This window comes from Coturnix japonica, chromosome 9 (assembly GCF_054131305.1).
Source record: "Coturnix japonica strain WE chromosome 9, WE-NBRP24, whole genome shotgun sequence".
NCBI lineage: Eukaryota > Metazoa > Chordata > Aves > Galliformes > Phasianidae > Coturnix > Coturnix japonica.
Window position 1 is genome coordinate 25,812,786 of NC_140671.1, and position 17,902 is coordinate 25,830,687.

Genomic DNA, 17,902 nt, shown 5'->3' on the forward strand with positions numbered 1-17,902 from the left:
GACGCGGGGCGGCCGTGGGGCGCGGGGCGATGCGGGGCGGGGGGCAGCAGGAGCCGGGGGGTGCGGGGCGGGTGGGGGCTGCGGGGGTGCGGGTGAGAAGAGAGCGGGGCGCAGCTCGGGGGACAACGGGCTGCAGAGGGGCACGCTGGGGAGATGGGGCTGTGCGGGGCTGTGGCAGCACCCACACCCACCCTGCAGGGCGCACGAGGCCTTGTGCCCCCCAAGGCTGGGCGTTAATGGTTAACTCCGGCCCCACACCTGCACGTCTCCCATGGGGCAGCGCCCTGCTGTGCCCCCCGCGGGGCTCTGGGACACCACCCCATCCCCCAGCACTGTGCCCGTAGGGAAGGATCGCAGCCCTGAGCCCCTACGGCTCCTCCACGCCGTGCAGCCCCCAGCTGGGCACCGGCTGCCCGCTCCCAGGGGTGGCCTTGGGGCCAAGGAGGGGCTCTGATAAGGGGGGGATTTAAGGCCGGAGGGCGTCCCGTGCCACCTGGCCAAACCCTGAGCACAATGCTGGCGCTCCTCGTCCCCCTGCTGCTGCTGAATGTCGGTAAGTTGCCCCCAGACCCACCGCTGTCCCCTGGTTGGGGTCCTGCTGCCCCTCCAGGTGACGGTCACCCCATCGTGCAGGCTGCCGTGCTGCCGTGCTGCCCGACTCGTCACGGGTGGTGAACGGGCAGGATGCGGTGCCGTACAGCTGGCCATGGCAGGTGAGCAGCATGGGACGGGTCGGGGTTGAGATTAGGGTTAGGGTTGGGGTTGAGGTTGGGGATAGGGTTGGGGTTGAGGTTGAGGTTGGGGTTAAGTTTGGGGTTAGGAATTATGGTTACGGTTAGGGTTGGGATTAGGGTTAGGGGTGGGATCAGGGTTGAAGTTGGGTTGTGGTTGAGGTAGGGGTTGGGGTTATGGTGAAACTAGGGTTGGGGTGGCGGTTATGATGAGGACCAAGGTTAGAATGAGGCTTATGGCTACGATTGGGGTTATCATTATGTTTATAGTTATGGTTAGGGCTAATGCTGGGGTTTGGGTTAGGGGTGTTTGGGGGACAGGGATGGGGTCACTGCGGTGGGTGACACCTCGCTGACCCTGTGGCCCCTCAGATCTCCCTGCAGTACGAGCGCGACGGCACCTTCCGACACACCTGCGGCGGGACCCTCATCGCTCCCGACTGGGTGATGACAGCCGCACACTGCATCTCGTGAGCCACATGCCATGGGGTGGGCTGCAGGGTGGGCACAGGGATGGGGCGCAGGGATGATGTGCAGTGCACGGGGCGATGCAGCTCTGCTTGGAGCTGCAGCACTGAGGTGGGGGGAGCACAGCAGCAGGGGAGGATGGGGGCGGGAGGGCTGTCAGCCCCATTTGCTGGGCTCAGCAGGCACCGTGTCCCCGTGCAGCTCATCGCTCACCTATGAGGTGGTGCTGGGTGAGTACGACATGAGCTCCTCCGAAGGCCCCGAGCAGCGCATCCCCGTGGCAGCCGATGACATCTTCGTGCACCCCAAGTGGAGCAGCTTCTGCGTAGCCTGCGGGTGAGCGCGGCGCGGCGGCACAGGGCTGCGGTGCCCACCTGGGGGTCTCGCACCACTGACACGTGTGTCCCCACCTGCAGCAATGACATCGCCTTGCTGAAGCTGCGGCGCAACGCTGTGCTCAACGACTACGTGCAGATAGGGCGGCTGCCGCCTGCAGGCACCGTGCTGCCCAATGGCTACCCCTGCTATCTGAGCGGCTGGGGGAGGCTGACCAGTGCGTGCGGGGATGGAGGAGGGGGGTGGGGAGAGAGGGGAGGGTGTAGGGCACGGAGGCTGGTTGGAAGGGTGATGGATGGATGTGGGATATGGGGTGGAGGGATGGGTAGGTGGTGGGTGGAGGGATGGCTGGCTGTAGGATGAATGGATGGTTGTGGGACGGAGGTAGGACAGTTGGTGCTGGATGGGTGGATGGATGGTTTATGGGTGGATGAGGGTTGTAGAGATGGATGGATGCGTGGGTAGGTGTTACCTGTATGTTAAGGGTGGTGGGCCACTGGAACGGGTTGCCCAGAGAGGTTGTGGAGTCTCCTATGGAGATATTCAAGACCTGTCTGGATGCCAAGCTGTGTGTCCTATTGTAGGGAACCTGCTTTAACAGAAGGATTGGACTCAATCTCTTGAGGTCCCTCTGACTCTGTGTGGGATGGATACGTGATGGACATGGGGTGGTTGTGGGATGGATGGATGGATGGATGGATGGATGGATGGATGGATGGATGGATGGATGGATGGATGGATGGATGAGTGGATGGATGGATGGGTAGATGGGCATGGAATGGACGTGGAGCAGATGTGGGATGGATGTGGGACGGCTGAGGCTGGTGAGCAGGATGCTGGGTACCATGTTGTCCACCTGGGTCACTAAACATCCCCTACTGCCAGCGGGGGGACCATTGCCAGACAAACTTCAGGACGCTCTGATGCCGGTGGTGGATCACAAGCAGTGCACACAGCCCGACTGGTGGGGCAGCATTTCCATCCGCACCACCATGATCTGTGCTGGTGGCGCTGAGCAGGCCGGCTGCAACGTGAGTGCTGTGCTACACCGCACAACAACGAGGGGCTGGAGCACCCCAAACAACCCTGACCCTCATCCTGTCCCCAGGGCGACTCGGGCGGCCCCCTGAACTGCCAGGCTGAGGATGGGCAATGGGAGGTGCATGGCATCGCCAGCTTTGTGTCTGCTCTGGGCTGTGACGCTCCGAAGAAGCCGACTGTCTTCACGCGTGTCTCTGCCTTTGAGGACTGGATTGCCGAGGTGGGTACTGCTGGGATGGTGGGGATGGCAGAACACCCGGGGTGTGCCCCGGTGGCGCAGTGGTAGGAATGCCGCATTGCAACACTGGGGCCCGGGTGTTTGAATCCCCTGTGGCGCAAGTGGTAGAAGTGCCGCTCTGCAGCACAGAGGCTCGAATCCCGGGGGTTGGACTCGATGATCTCTAAGGTCCCTTCCAACCCGCACGAGACTATTACTATTACTATTACTATTATTACTATTACTATTACCGGGCTGCCAGGGCTGGAACAGGGGGGTGTCAGGGTGCTGGGATGTTGGGTTGTTGGGATACTGGAGTGTTTGGTGCTGGGACACTGGGATGTTGGGACACGGGTGATGGGATACTGGGATATTGTAGTGTTGGGATGTTGAGGTGCTGGGTGTTGGGGTGCTGAGATGTTGGAACACTGGGTGGCTGGGACACTGGTTTGTCAGAGTAGCAGGGTGTCAAGCTGTCAGCATATTGGGGTTCCAGTGTGCTGGGACACTGGGAGGGGGTGATCAAAGTTCCACAGTATTGGGCTGAGGGATGCTGAGATATTGGGGTACCAAGGTGCAGGGGTGCCGTCATGCTCTGATATTGGGGTGCTGAGCCCACCCTGAGCCACTTTTCTCTCCCAGACCATGGCAAACAACAGCTGAGTGGAGCAGCAGCGACCTCCATGCATCACAGTGCGCAAATAAACCTGTAGAGCTGACCCCGAGTGTCCTGTGTGCTGGGGGATGGGGGGGGGGGTGATGGTGCACAGCCAGGCACACACCTGGTGCGAGCAGCCGCATTGCCAGCAGATGGCACTGGCAGAGCGGGCACTGGCAGCGCGGTGGCACCGCAGGGATGGGCACATGGGATGCCATGCACTGCGGGAAGGGTCCCCTCATTGTCCTGGGATGTTGTAGGAGCAGCACCTGGAGACATTCAGATATCAGAGGGGTGGGCACGAGGTGCTCTGATGCCACGGGGATGGGTTCCAACCTCCACCCAAAGGCACCTGAGGCCACGGTGGTGATGGTCCCACAAGATGCCACAGGGACAGGCACCCGACACCTGAGCCCTATGGAACAAGTGCCCCGAGGTGCCCCGATGCCACGGGGAGGGGTCCCCTCTGGGCACCCCATTCTGCACACATGGCCATGGCAGCAGCTCTGTGCCCAGCTCTCGCCCGCCGCCTCCTGCCCTCCTGGCCTGGCTGTCTCCTCGCAACCACCGTCTGCAGCGCGTGACCAGGAACAAAGGGCCCTTTGACTGTGCCCGGCACGCATGGGGCCCCCGCTGCCCCCATCACATCCCGCTGGGAGCCCCACATCCCTGTGGGGACGAGGCCACCCTGAGCCAGATGGAAAATCCCATCACGTCCTGCTGCAGGCGCAAAGCTGCAGGGTTTTATGGGGCCCGGTGACCGTGAGGGGGACCTTTGCTCCCCAGGGGGGCCCTTTGCTCTTGCTGCTGAGGCCAGCTCAGCTCGTGACACCCTTGTGCAAGTGGTGCCACCCACATGAAGCTGGGACAGGTGGGTGGGCTGGGCAGGGGGCAGCTGGCATGGGTGCTGCACGGCTGATGTGGGTGCTGCAAGTGTGGCATGAGTGCTGCAAGTCTGCTATGGGTGGTGCAAGGTTCTACAAGGCTGGCACGAGTGGTACAAGGCTGTACAAGTGCTGTGCGCCTGGCACGGGTACTGCAAACTTGGCATGGGTGCTGCATGCCTGGCAAGGGCAGCATGGGGCTGGCACATGCACCATGAGCCGGGCTTGGGAACTTTGATCCTGGCACAGGCACTGCAGGGCCTGGCACGGCTCATGCAAGGCTGGCATGGACACCGTGAGCCTGGCACGGGCACGCGGCCGTGCAGCCCCAGGCAGCTCCTCCCTCACCGCGGTGCCATCCGCCTCCAAAACCCCCGTGTCCTCTGGCCGGACCCACCCCCACGGGTGACTCAGCCCGTTCCCGGCAAAGCCCGTCCCTATATAACACGGTGTCACCGTCGCGCACACAGCGCCTGCCTGGCCGCTGCCTCAGTTTCCCCACACCGCAGCCATGTGGATGGTGTCACCGCCGGTTGGTAAGTCCTGCTTCAATGCCCTTGACATCCCCTGGCCCAGCGCGAGGCTTCCTGTTGGAAATGGGCTGCTTTGGGTGTTTTGGGGTTTCCTGGTATATGTCGGCTGGGTGAGGTCTGCAGATGTGGGGTGGTTCAGGGTGATGGCACAGTGCGGCTCAATGCGCGGCCGGGTGCACTGCAGCGCTGTGATGGGAAGAAGTGAGAGCTGACCCTGCTCTGCCTTCGTGCTAAACCTGCCCTGGAACTCCCTGTTCTGAGCAGGTGCCCGTAACACACACAGGGTCAACGCAGAAAGAGACAAATCCATGTTTTCTCCCCCCCCCCCGGAACAGTAATAAAAGCACTGCCAGCGGTGGGGCCAAACCCCATTCTTTCTCCCCATATCACTGTGCCTTTGGGGCTGGGAATGCCAGGACCAGGTGCAGCGCTGTGCAGCATTGTGATGCGGCAGAACACAGTGCTGCCCACTGGGCATTGCTTTGCTTCAGACCAGTGGCCACTTTGGTCAGACCCCAAAATGCCACCTTTTGCCCACTTTTCCTCTCCCCACAGCACAGGAAGAGCCTAAAATTGCTCAGCCTCAGGGAGGGCACAGTGCGGTGCATGGGCTGCGTGCCCCAAAAATGCCGTTTCTTGCAGAAAACCAGGGCTGGAAGTGAACACCTCCCCGTGCCCGCCTCCTCAGGGTGTTTTTCCATGCACACCTGCCCGGCCCCAAACCGCAGCAGTGTGGCCTGGGGTGGGGTGGCCAAAGGTCAGCGGCAGCAGCACCCCCACCCTGCTCGGAAAGGAGGAATACTTGGAATATTTCCTTCCTGCAGGAGGGAGCGCGGGGACCCGGCCGTGCCGGGCGGCGGGGGGGGAGCGGTTGTGGCTCTTGTTGTGCTCTGACGTGCTGTTTTCTTTCAGATGAAGGATCTCACCAGCTTGCCTGGCTTTGGGACCACGGCAAAGGCAGGGTGCAAAACACACTAGTAGGACATGACCCTTAACACTTTCTCTAAAGCGTAGCTCTATAGGTATATAAGATCAATAGAGCTTAACACTGGGGTTGGCTTTTATTCTGAGCTTTGGGTTTGGCTTTTTTTTTTATTTTTTGGTTGGTTGGTTTTTCTTTTTTTGTTTGTTTGTTTGTTTGTTATTTTGGTAGTCTTTTGCTTTCTCCTTTGCCTCCTGCGGGCAGACAGAGGCAGGGGCTTGCAGAACCCGAATGGTTTGGGGAGAGGTGCAGGAGCATGAGGAGGAGGGGGAAAGCGCTGCGCGAAGGCTCCTGCCCACAAGCCTCCGCCATCCCCTTCCCATCGTCGGAGGGGGGCAGAGCACCGACCTGCTACCTTGGGCACTTAATAAACTCCCAGCCCCAAACCTGTGCCCTTGACCAGCATCTCGGCGGCTTGCAGGTATCTTCCAGTACACCAAGAAGCTGTTCCTGAGCAGGCCGGCGGGACGGGCGCAGGTGCTGGAGTTCATCCGGAAAAATGCGGCCAACGCGCTCTCCATGGCCAACCTGATGGTGGGGCTCTCCTCCATCCTCTGCAGCCTCAACAGGTGGGGGATGCACAGACTGAGGGGGCAGGTTGTGAAAGCAGTATGGGGCTGACGCCTCTCCCCCCACAGCCAGTACCACTGCTCCTGCTGGCTGCTCCTGCTGGGCTTCCTGCTCGATTTGGCCGACGGAGCCGTCGCCCGGCAGCTTGACGCCTGCTCAGCACTGGGTAAGCCCCAGGGCTGGGGATGTGCTGGGGGTACCAGCTGCGAGACGCCCCCTCACCCATTCACCCCCTGCAGGAGCCAAGCTGGATGACTTTGCCGACTTCACATCCTTCGGGCTGGCCACGGCACTGCTGCTGCAGCCACGCGGCATGCTGGACGGGCTGCTGGTCATCGCGTACGTGCTGGCTGTCTTTGCCCGCCTCTGCTTCTTCTCTAGTGGTAAGGATCAGGGTTTGCTCTGGGGCTGGGCACCCCACAGGGCTCCAGGCTGAGCACATGGCACCCCGCAGGGATCCCCTTCACCTACCGGGGCTTGCCATGCCCCTACGCTTCGTCGCTGTTGGCCAGCACCTTCTTGCTGACGGGTGGCCACGTGGTGCTGCTGCGCGTTGCTGCTATTGCCATGGTCCTCTTCATGGTTGACCGCGGGTTCTACCCCCACGACAAAGTGCTGGAGTCACAGTGCTGGAAGAAAGTGATCTATGCCGGAGGTAAGGAGCGGAGGTAAAACCCATCCTGCTTTCACAGTGGGTGCTCAGCCGTCCCATGGAGCAGCAATCCAGGGAGGTGTGGGAGTGACACTCTGCCCTTGACGGTGCCGGTTCCCCCCTGCAGGCATTGTGGCCATCCTGTTCTCGCCCACAACTGTTGCTCCCATCTACTACCTCGCCTGGTCGGCGTCGTACATCTTACTCCCCTTTGCCATCTGGAGCTGCAAAGCCTAATGGCCAAGCGGTGACAGCCCTGGCAAAGACTGCTCCACCTTAACCTCCACCGAACACATAGTACAGCACTCCTCTGCCTCACTCTCGGATGCCAGCACCAGGCTGTCTCAACCCCCACCTCCGTTAGCTCTTCCCAGAGAGGACAGCCACAGCAGCAGAGTCCCAAACCCAGCAGGCGCAACACTGCGGCCCCACAGGGTTTCCTACCACGGCAGAGCCTGCTTAGAAAACAGCTGAGCTCCCGCAGAGATGAACTTGGCACCAGCAGAGCTCAGGCCGGGCTCCAACCTGCCCTGCCCATCCGTACCCAGTGCCTCCTGCCAGTCCCACCAGCTGGGACACAGACGGAGGAGATGGCAGTGTGACCGACGCATTCCCACTGTACATAGTAATTTATTGAGGGCACAATTGCAGCGGCTTTATGTCCCCCAAATCCTCGCCATGAGGAGGAAGCAGCCCCTGCAGCAAGCGCCCCACGGCGGGATGGGAGACGGTCATCCATCACACCCGAGGGTGCCCCATTTCCTTGCAGAGCCCAGCCCTGAGGCACGGGGAATGCTCCGGTATTTACTCCTGAAGTGCCACCATAGTGAAATAATATCTGAAGCGTGTTCTTTTTCTTTTTCCTTTCTGCGCCCGGTCGCTGAGGTTTGGGAGGGAGAGAGGGACGTGGAAGGGAAAAATGGAACCTGAAACCCTGGGGCCGAACTCTCTGGAAATAAAAGAGCTGGAGAACAACTGCACTGCCCGCACTGGGAGCTGTGGGTGGGGGGAGGAAACGAAGGTCAGACCTCGGCGAGCAGCAGAGGAAGCGGAGCAGATCCATCGCTCCAACCTCCAGGGAGATCCTGCAGCGCCAGCAGCTGCAGACGGACACAACGACCCCATCGCGGGGCAAGAACCCCGGGGAGCTGTACTGCTGGCAACGGGAGGGGCTGCGTGGTGCGGGAGGCTCCGTGCTGCTGGATCAGTGCTGTTGGCTCGGGGCTATTGGCTCGGTGCAGCTGGCAGCCACCGCCTGCAGCTGCTCTGGCACAGAGCCCCGCGATCCCGGCGGGGTCGGGCAGAGCTGCAGCTCCGGGGCTGCTCCAGAGGAAGGTCTGAGGGCGAGCAGGAGGTGGAGGAGGGTGAAACGAGCACTGCTTTATTTAGAAAAAAAAAGGTTAAAAAGAAAAAAAAAAAGCAGAAAAAAATCAAAACCAACAACAACAACGAGGCGCTCCGCAGGGCCGGGCCATTAATACTGAGCCGGGGAAGGGCCGGGCGGTGCGGCCGGGCCGCTCGGTGCTGTCGGTCCGGCTGTGCCCGGGACGCTGCTCACTCCGCGCCGTGCTGCATCTGTTTGCAGAACGCGTCGAACTGCCGCTGCTCCAGCTCCGTCATCACGCGGTTCAGCGCGTAGATCTGCGCGGGGGGACGGCACGGAGCGCGTCAGGCGCCGCGCGAGGCCCGAGTAGGCCTCGAATAGGCCCCAATAGGTCCCAATAGGCCCGAATAGGCCTCAAATAGGCCCCAAGTAGGCCCCAGTTGGGCCCCGGCTCCTCCCATCTCACCTCCGCCCGCTGCCGCTGCTTCAGCTCCTGCTGTGCCGACCTCTGCTTGGCCTTCTCCAGTCTCGCCGCCGGCTCCCGCCCCTTCGGCCGCTCCTTCCGCCCCCCGCTCGGCTCCATGGCCGGGCCGGCCGGGCCGTGCCCCGCTACCGGCGGGATGCTGCCCACTGCAAGATGGCGGCGGTTGGGGCCCGCCCCCGCGCATGCGCGACCAAAGAGACCGGATGGATAGAGCGCGCGCGGCGCCGTAGCGCCCCCTGGCGGGCGGGAGGGGAACGGCGGAACCCAGCCCGTCAGCACGGAGCGCAGCCGGGATCGCACGGACGGACTGCGGGACATCGGCCCCGTAAACCCACCCCTAACGACCCTAATGCCCGCCCCCAGCACGGCACAGCGCCTGACAGCCCCGCTGCACACCCCGCACCCCCACAACGCGTGGCACGGGGCAGGACGGCACGGCACACCATAGGGCAGGACAGCACGGTGCCTATTGCATGGCACACCATAGGGCAGGACAGCACGGTGCCTATTGCATGGCACACCATAGAGCAGGACAGCACGGTGCCTATTGCATGGCACACCATAGGACAGCACGGCACCCCTCACCCCACGCAGGGGCTGCAGCACGGCCCCACGGCTCCAAATGCACCTTTTATTGCAGGGCCGGGCCCTTAGGGCCGCGTGGAAGCACAGGACGGGGACACCAGCCGCGCAGTGCCCGCTACCCAAAGTCATCAGCACGGCCCCGTCCCGCTGCCGCCCCACGGGTCCCTCTAGATGCGCACGGTGTTGATGCGCAGCGGTTGCACGTTCTTCCCGTTGGCGTGGCTCTGCCCGGGGCTGAAATAGGAGCACAGCTTCCCCGGGAACTTCTCCCGGAAGGTGTAGAGCCAGGACATGTCGTCAGCATTGTAGAAGATGAGCAGCCCCTTGTCATAGTCCAGGAAGACGCCCACTTTCTCCAGCTTGCTCTTGACGTTGAGCCGCGTCCAGGGCTCGGTGCAGGCGCTGTATTGGTTCCCGTCGTGCATGACGATGCAGTAGAAGCCCCGACTGGGCTGGATCTGGATGCTGCCCTTGCGGGTGACGGCCTCATGTGCCAACCCGATCATCCACTGCGTCTTCTCGGACACCACCACCTCCCAGTAGTGCACTCCACCGCCGAACGCCTGCGTGCCCAGCACCGACACCTCCACGTCAAAGCGGCGCGGCGAGTCCTGCAGCGGCTGCGGGTGCAGGTTGCCATAGGCCACGATGGTGCAGTCGTCAGAGAGGATGAGGCGCTGGTGGGCCGTGCCAGGGTCCAGCGTCAATGCAGCGGGCACTGCAGAAGGGTGGGTGTCAGTAACCCCAGCACGGGGGGCACCACGTCCCCCTCCCGCCTCCCTGCCAGTCTCATGCTTACCGGGGTGGATGTCCTGGAAGAGTGACTTCCAGATGGTGTACTGCAGCGGCCCCATGTACTTGGAGGTGGGGAAGTCCTCGTAGGTCAGGTTGGTCTCATGGATCTTCCCCTTCAACCTGCAGGACGGGCAGCGATGGGCACAGAGCTCCACGGGCAGCCCCCGGCCCCTCTGCGCCCACCCACCTCTCGGACAGAGATGCAACACCAGCCAGGAAGGCATGTTTGTCGGCCTCAGCCAGACGCTCCTGCAGGATCTGGCTGCCCTCCTGCACCTTGCGCAGCTGCTGGCTGTAGCGCTGGATCTTCTGCTCGATGTCGGTCAGCGTCCGCGCTGTGTCGGCCTCCAGCTCCTCCAGCATCGCCTTCTGCCGTTCCCGCAGCAGACGGTGCAGCCGCTCGAAGGCCTCCGCGATGGTGGCCCTCAGGCTTTTGGCTGAGGACTGAGGAGGTGTGGGGCAGGGCCAGGCCACAGCGGGACCATCAGCATCCTGGCAGAGCGCACGGGGAGGGGACACGGGGAGGGATTCAGCCTTGCTCCTACCTTGGTGTCAGCCAGCTGCCTCTTGAGGAGGTGCAGAGCCTCGGTGTGGCCTCGCTCGCTCTCCTGCAGACCCTGCAGCTGCTCCTTCAGCTCCCGCTGCAACACAGAGTGCTCTGACCCCGTGCTCAGCCCCGGCCTCGCTGCACTGCCCATTTCCCCACCCCACAGCAGCAATGTTCCACGGGGGTGTGGGGAAAGTGCATAGCTTTGTGCCTGCCCCACGTTCAGGCTGTGCTCCCAGCCACCAGCAGCACGACACTGAAGTGCTGGGAGAGCTGTGAGGCAGACCCATAGATATCTATCGTGAGTCTAAGCTGACACTGTGGTGATCGGAGCCCAAGAGGGTCAGTCCATGGCACAAAGCTGCCCTGGCACAGCAAGTCTGGGGATGAGACTTGGTGCTATTGTGGGAGGTGGGGTCCGGTGTGGGGCAGGAGAGGGTCTGTCTTGGGGTTGCTTGGGGATCCCCAGGGAGCAGCCCAGCAGAGCCACACACAGATGGAGGAACAGACAAATGGGTGGGTGGGTGGGTGACCACACAGTGCGGATGGACAGATAGACAGAGGATCGCACTCCGCTTGTTGGGATAGACAAGGGGATTGCATGGGCAGCAGCACCCCAGAGCCACGTGCAAACAGGCAGAGGGAGCTCTGGCTGTCCTGAATGTGGACAGATGGACACTGTGCTGCACGGTGCACACAGCTGGATGAACAGAACATCCCACAGACACCACAACCCCGGGAGTGAGGGGGGGATGGAAGTTCAGGGACAAACAGACAGACAGATGCCCACCTGCAGCTCATCGAAGGCATCATCCACATTGGTGACCTGGTGCTGCTCGTGCACAGCCGGCTCATCGCAGAAGAAGCAGACAACGGTGCGGTCGGTGAGGCAGAAGAGCTTCACCTTCTCATGGTCCTTGCAGGGGAAGGGGCTGCGCTGAGCCCCCAGGATGGCATCCAGGGGGAAGGCGCTGTAGCGCTCCACGATGTTGGCCAGTTTCAGGCTGGGGGCCAACGTGGGCTCTGTGAAGGTGCGGCGGCACTCGGGGCAGTCACGGGTGCCCTGAGGCTCCTGGCGCACCCAGTGCTCCGTGATGCAGCGACGGCAGAAGTAGTGCTCACAGCCGAAGCTCACCGGGTCCTGGTAGATGCTGAGGCAGATGGAGCACAGCAGCTCATCCTTCAGGCTGCAGGCCATGGCTGGGGCTGCAGTGGGACGGCTGGGCTGCAAAATAGGGGAGGATGAAGGGGTGAGAGTGCGGGAAAAGGGGACAGGATGAGAATGGGGGGCTGCAGCGGGGCTGTAATGAGGCGAGGCTGTAATATGGGGGTCAGGTTGGTAAGGGGGTGGGGGGTCAAGGTGATACGAGGGGGCTATGGGGAAGGATGTAATAGGGGGACTGGGTGTCAGGGGATATGGGGGGGCTGAAGTAGATGTGGGTGATGCTGGGGATGAGGAGGATATAGCTGGGGACTCTGGTTGGTATTAGAGATGCTGGGGGTCGAGATGATAAGTGGGGGCGTGGGTCAGGGTGATATGGAGGTGATGGTGGGGGCAGTGAAGGTGGGCAGCAGGGCGGTACGGGGTTGGTGCTGCTGGGGGTCGGGATGCAATGGGTGGGCTGGGGTCGGGCCATAGGGAGGACTCGTGCTGCGGCGCAGGCCCGGAGCTGCCGCTACCCGCGGGGCTGCAGCGGGGGCACCCGGCGCTGAGGCCGCTCCCGACGGACACGGGTTCGAATCCCGCCCGCAGCTCCGCGCCCCGCCGCGCTCGGGACCCGGGTTCGAGGCCTCACCCGCCGCCGCCGCCTCTGCCCGTTGCCGTGCCCGGGGAAGCGGCCCCGCCGCCGCCGCACACACCGCGCCCCGCCGCGCCGGGCGGGGGGTGGGCGAGGAGCGGGGGGCGGGGCCAGGCCGCACTTCCTGCCTCCCCCCGCCCCGCGCACACAGTGGTACCGCCCCGCCCCATTGTCCCCCGCGCGGCGCGGCCCTGCGGCGCGTACCACCGCACGGCGGGGGGGGCCTTAAAGGGGCCGCGCCACGTCCCGCCTCCATCTGGACCGTGTTGTTATCTCTGACAAGGGGCGCGGGGGGGGCGGGCACACACAGTGATGGGGATGTAGGGCGGCATCTAACAGCACAGGGATCACCCTGCACACACACACATTCAGTGCTGAGCCCCAGTTCAGCATTGTCCTCGCATTCAGCGTTGTCCCCAAGTTCACTATTGCCCCCAACCCGAAGCGGTGTTTCCAAATCCAACACTGGCACCAAGTTCTGCATCGCCTCCAAATCCAGCCCTGCCCCCGAGCAGAACCAATGTCCCCAATGCAGCTCCGATCTTACACCAAAACATCCCCCCCCCCCCAAGTTGAGCATCACCCCTAAACACAGCGACAGCCCCCAATTCACCGTCCCCAGACAATGACAGAGACCCCCACGGAGGCACAATGGGAAGAGTTGGGGGTGGGTTCCCCGTCCTGTGCCCCCCACCCTGTGCAGGAGGAAGGATGGGGACGTTTGGGGGCAGCACGCAGCCCCACGGCTGGCTGGGAGCCAACGCAAACATGGCAGCGCTCAGCCCCCCCGCCCCCACCCCACGCAGGGAATGACCGCCCGCTTTGTTCCTGCCCAGGCAGGAGGACGGCCCCGAAGGCTGGAAAAGGAGGGGGGAAAATAAGCCCCGACCAACGGGGGTTTGTTATTTCTGCCCGTGTTTCTGCCGGAGGAATGCGGGGCTGCTCGCCCTGCCAGGACCTGCTGGGGACCGGGGAAAGTTGGAATTCAATCGTCAGAACGCCAGCTGAGCGGGGAAGGGGCGGCACGGCACGGCTGGCATCATCATCATCATCATCATCATCATCATCATCATCAACAACAACACACATAACCCCAACCTCAACCCCAACGTGAGCCCCAACTCTACCCCAACCCAAACCCAGTTATTCAGATCTCAATCCTAACCCCAACCTGAAGCCAAGCTCTTATCCTAACTTCAGCCCTACCCCAATCCTCAGCCCCTGTGCTAATACCAACCCCAGTCCTTACCCCAAACTCAACCCTAATCCTGACCCTAAATCCAAGCCAAATCCAACCCCTCACCCTAACCCAAACCCCAATCCTTACCTTAAGCCCAACCCTAACCCCATCCCTCAAACCCAACACCCACTCCACCTCCTCAACCTGAATCCCAACCCCATCTTTAACCCAAACCCCAACTTGCACTGACTGGTGTGGGCTGGACCCAGCAGCAGCACTGTGGGTTTGGGGCTGGACTTGGGTGTCCCACACTTCCCCTGTCCTCTATCTTCCCATGACTCAGTTTTCCCCCTTAGCAATGGGTTAAGTGTTAGAGTATGGGTCAGGACTGGTTAGGGATAGAGCTGATCAGGTTAGTTAGGGTTTACTTTCAGGTTAGGGTTACAGTTAGGGTTAGGGTTACAGCTAGAGTGAGGGTTGGGGTTAGGGTTGTGTTAGACTGTGTTAGAGTTCAGGTTAGACTTAGTTTTAGGGTTAGGGTAAATTTAAGGGTCTGAGTTTGGGGCTTTTTGAGTGTTTTGTTTAGTGTTATTCATAGGGTCCGGATAGGGAAACGTGAGCAATGCAGACACGAGCCCATGAAGACACAGAATGACTGAGAGATGTCATGGGGTTGCTGGGTGCAGGGTTAGGGTCTGTGATAGGGTTAGGGTTTGTGATAGGGTTAGGGTTTGTGATGCTTTGAGGGGTTGGTTAATGGTTGGTTATAGTTCATCATAGCAACTGGACTGAGAAACTTGGGCAATATGGAACTTCACTACAGGATGGCCAGGGGATGACACAGATCCAGCAGGAGCTGGGATCCCCCAGCACACATCACATCACTGGCGCTGGTTAGCTGTCTTCATTAGTGCTGCAGGAAGGAAAGCATGCCCTGCCCGGAGCCTTCTTGTGGGTGAGACAGGGGAGGGAGCAGTGGCTGTATCAGCACATGTGGATGAAGGGAAACCACACAGCAGGGCATGTGTGTTAGGGCAAACAGGGAAATTAATCCCAGTTAATTGTTAAATTGGCTTCGTTATCTCCTCCTTACCTTTGTATGAGCACCCGGCGGGCACTTGCTGCAGTTGGCAAGTTGGGAGCGTGCATCCCCTGCTTCTTTGGGTCATGCCTTTCTGCTGCTGGGAACAGGGAAAGGAAGAGGAGGGAACAGGGATTTGTATTGGGATTGGGATTAGGGTTGGAATTGGATTTGGGGCTGAGATCAGGGTTGGGGTAGAGATTAGGGTTGGAGTTGGGGTTGGATTTGGGGCTGGTATCAGGGTTGGGACTGGGGTTAAGATCAGGGTTAGGGTTTGATTTGATGAGGATTGGTGTTAGGGTTAGGATCACAGTTTGGGTTAGGATCAGGGTTAGGGTTGTTCTGGATTTCTGTTGGTTAGAGTTATGGTTATGGCTGGAAGGGGCCATCAGAGACTGAGTCACCCCAGGGAGGGAGCAGAGCGTGGGTGAGCTGGGAAGCACTGCTGTGTGCTGCATGAGCGCTCAGCTCTGCGCCGTGTGCCTTGCACAGAGGATGCCAGCAGGAAGGGAGGCCCCCAAGCTGCTGGAATTTTCCCCGGTGGTTCAAAGGGTGCAGCCAGGGGTGCAGGCGGGGAGAGCAGGCTGGGACAGGCAGATCCCAGCACGCACAGCTGCGTCCCAGCGCTGCACTGCTGCAGGTTTTGGCCTTGAAGGAGCAGATAGGCAGGGCTGGGAGCTGCGTGCTCAGGGCAGGTGAGGCTTTGGGGCTCTCCTTCCCACAGAGCTACAAAGCCAAGATGTTCTCAGGGGGTTTACGGGGAGATGCTGGATAAGCCCACACCAATGGAGTTTGGGGACCCACCGTGCTCTGATTGGTGCCATGCTGCTGCCATGGCTGTAGGATGCAGCCCTGTTCCCACTGTAATCCCCTCTTTGTGGATTGGGACCTGAAGGATTTTGTACTCAGGGTTAACACAAACGTGCCCCTGCACAGAGCGGGGTCCCGCAGCCCTCCAGGATGCACAAAGCCGCGCTGCGCCGCCGCTTTTCATCTCCTGAGTGCTTTGCAAACATTAACTAATTAATCCTAATTAACTCATTGCCTAATTATAACCAAATGTCCCTCCCATTTACACGGGGAGAAAGGAAACAAATGCACGGTTGCTTTCTTTCACCCCAAAACCACCGCCAGCTCCCAGCCAGCAGCCCCAGGCACTATGTGTGTGCACAGCCTCAATGCCAACAGGGCCAAGAGCTTCACCCACAGTGAAGAGCCCACATTGCAGCTCTGCTTTACCCCGCACAGCATCCCACTGAGCCAGGATGGAGCACTTCCACGCTCCCACCCCCAGCTGCGCCCACCCCAGTGCTCACGCGGTCGCCCGTGAGTCATTGCCTGCGAGCTGCTGTGCGTCCCACTGCTTGGGAAACACCTCGGGAAGTGCTGCACCGACTTGTTCCAGCCCTCACCACCTCCTGCTGTAATTATTTGCCTCCTGTGAGAGCACTCGTGGGGTGTTGCAGGGAATGCTCCGTGGGGCAGGAACCATCTGTTGCTGGTTGATGGCTCTGCTGCTGAACTCAGCCCAGCACCAACCCTCCAGCCTCACTTGACTGAAAGACAGAGCTTTCTTGCAAAGAAAAAGAAACAAATAGGAGGTTAGGATGGACAGAGGCATTTCCTGGAGGATTTCCTGCTCGGTGCCTGCTGCCGCTGCTGGCAGGGACAAAGACCCCATCAGAAGGGCTGGCTGGCACCAAAGGCCTCAATGCAATCCTCAGCACAGCGTGGTGACAGCTGGGGTGTGTGGGGGCTGAGTTCTCAATGGGGTTTTCCCATGCAGCTTTCCCAGCCAACTTTCCCAGACTGTTCCCTAGGAGCAACCTTCATCCTGACCAGTCCTACCCATACCCTAACCATACCCTAACCCTAACCATATCCTAACCCTAACTTACCCCTAACACTAACCTACCCCTAACACTAACCTAGCCCCTAACCCTAACCTACCCCTAACCCTAACCCTAACTTACCCCTAACCCCAACCTACCCCCTAACCCCAACCTAACCCTACCCTACTCCTAACCTACCCCTAACCCTACCCTATCCCTAATGTACCCCTAACTCTAACCTACCCCTAACATACCCCTAACCCTAACCTGCCCCCTAACCCTAACCTGCCCCCTAACCCTAACCTACCCCTAACCCTCACCCCACACTTCTTTTGACCAGCACCTCCTTCCAGCCCCCATCCCCACGCCATGGACTGCAGTAACCACGGCTCAGCTCTGTGCCCTGGAGGCAGCGGGCGGCCCCTCTCGAGCATCCCCTACCCCTCCAGCCCGGCTCCTCACTGCATCCCTGCCCCATCTCCCACCTCGGGGAAGCCGCTGCCGTTCCCGTTGCCGGCGGGCACGGCTCTGCGGGCTCGGGGAGAGCAGGTGGAGCGGGGCTGCCGCCCGCCCAAGCGCCCGCAGAGGTGATTTATGGCAAAGGCGGCATCTCCGTGCAGCGCCGAGCGCTCCTCTGCCTTCCTTCCCTTTTAATTGCGGTTGGATCTGCCCCGGGGGCAGAAGAGCCTTTGAACACCTCCTTTTGAACGTGAGCTTTGCAGCAGCCAGCTCCGCTTCCTCTCCGCGGTGCCATTTTGCAGCTCGGGGATGGCGAGGTGGGCATTGCCGGAGCCCCCCCCAGGTCTTGTAGGATGAGGATGGGGGTCCGTGCCTGCACCCAGCGAGGTGGGGGGTGTTGGAATCCACCCAGGATGCGGCTGGAAGAGCCCCCGCAGCCTCAGCAAAACGCAGCATCCCCAGGAGATGCCCTTCCTGCAGGTCTGGGGGTGTCCTCCAGCCACCCAGAGCCTTCCTAGGGATACTGAGCAGCCCAGCACCCCCCGGCTGTGCAGACAGAAGTGAAAGCGGTGGTGGAGATGTATCTCACATGCAGGCGGGGGTGGCAGGGGACAAAGGGACAACGGGAGGCTCAGGGTGGGCAGGGAGGGTCCTACACGCTCCCATCTCCCCGCCCAGGTGGGAACGGACTCTCCACCTCCACTGCAGGATGCTGTACATCAAGGCCGGGCTGGATGTGGCTCT

General features: G+C 61.1%; 4 protein-coding genes across 14 annotated transcripts; 2 read left to right on the forward strand and 2 right to left on the reverse strand.

The window, feature by feature from the left end:
* The first annotated feature begins 334 nt into the window (after positions 1–334).
* CELA3B (chymotrypsin like elastase 3B) lies at positions 335–3,512 on the forward strand. The gene is made up of 8 exons (XM_015882256.3): positions 335–553; positions 634–713; positions 1,104–1,201; positions 1,401–1,535; positions 1,616–1,752; positions 2,421–2,566; positions 2,644–2,796; positions 3,436–3,512. The coding sequence occupies exons 1-8, from the start codon at positions 514–516 to the stop codon at positions 3,454–3,456; spliced, it is 810 nt and encodes a 269-aa protein (XP_015737742.1). The 5' UTR covers positions 335–513; the 3' UTR covers positions 3,457–3,512.
* A 1,213-nt stretch (positions 3,513–4,725) lies between these two features.
* On the forward strand, positions 4,726–7,920 carry TMEM269 (transmembrane protein 269). Of its 11 annotated transcripts, none has more exons than XM_032448706.2 (8): positions 4,748–4,871; positions 5,511–5,625; positions 5,781–5,825; positions 6,272–6,419; positions 6,489–6,586; positions 6,660–6,803; positions 6,875–7,075; positions 7,200–7,920. In XM_032448706.2, the coding sequence occupies exons 2-8, from the start codon at positions 5,568–5,570 to the stop codon at positions 7,307–7,309; spliced, it is 804 nt and encodes a 267-aa protein (XP_032304597.1). In that variant the 5' UTR covers positions 4,748–4,871; positions 5,511–5,567; the 3' UTR covers positions 7,310–7,920. The 11 variants fall into 11 exon arrangements, with proteins under 11 accessions (XP_015737744.1, XP_085364997.1, XP_032304597.1 ...); XM_085508872.1 differs by having other exon boundaries at positions 4,804–4,871; positions 5,781–5,890; XM_085508871.1 differs by lacking the exon at positions 5,511–5,625 and having other exon boundaries at positions 4,738–4,871; positions 5,781–5,890.
* Positions 7,921–8,432: 512 nt separating this feature from the next.
* SVBP (small vasohibin binding protein) lies at positions 8,433–9,035 on the reverse strand. Its single transcript, XM_032448708.2, has 2 exons — positions 8,863–9,035; positions 8,433–8,713 (listed from the first exon to the last, which is right to left on the reverse strand). Exons 1-2 carry the CDS (start codon positions 8,977–8,979, stop codon positions 8,627–8,629), a joined length of 204 nt encoding a protein of 67 aa, XP_032304599.2. The 5' UTR covers positions 8,980–9,035; the 3' UTR covers positions 8,433–8,626.
* A 462-nt stretch (positions 9,036–9,497) lies between these two features.
* Positions 9,498–12,675, reverse strand: TRIM62 (tripartite motif containing 62). Its single transcript, XM_015882255.3, has 6 exons — positions 12,604–12,675; positions 11,598–12,032; positions 10,806–10,901; positions 10,448–10,704; positions 10,265–10,380; positions 9,498–10,183 (listed from the first exon to the last, which is right to left on the reverse strand). The coding sequence occupies exons 2-6, from the start codon at positions 12,003–12,005 to the stop codon at positions 9,633–9,635; spliced, it is 1,428 nt and encodes a 475-aa protein (XP_015737741.1). The 5' UTR covers positions 12,006–12,032; positions 12,604–12,675; the 3' UTR covers positions 9,498–9,632.
* Positions 12,676–17,902: the final 5,227 nt, after the last annotated feature.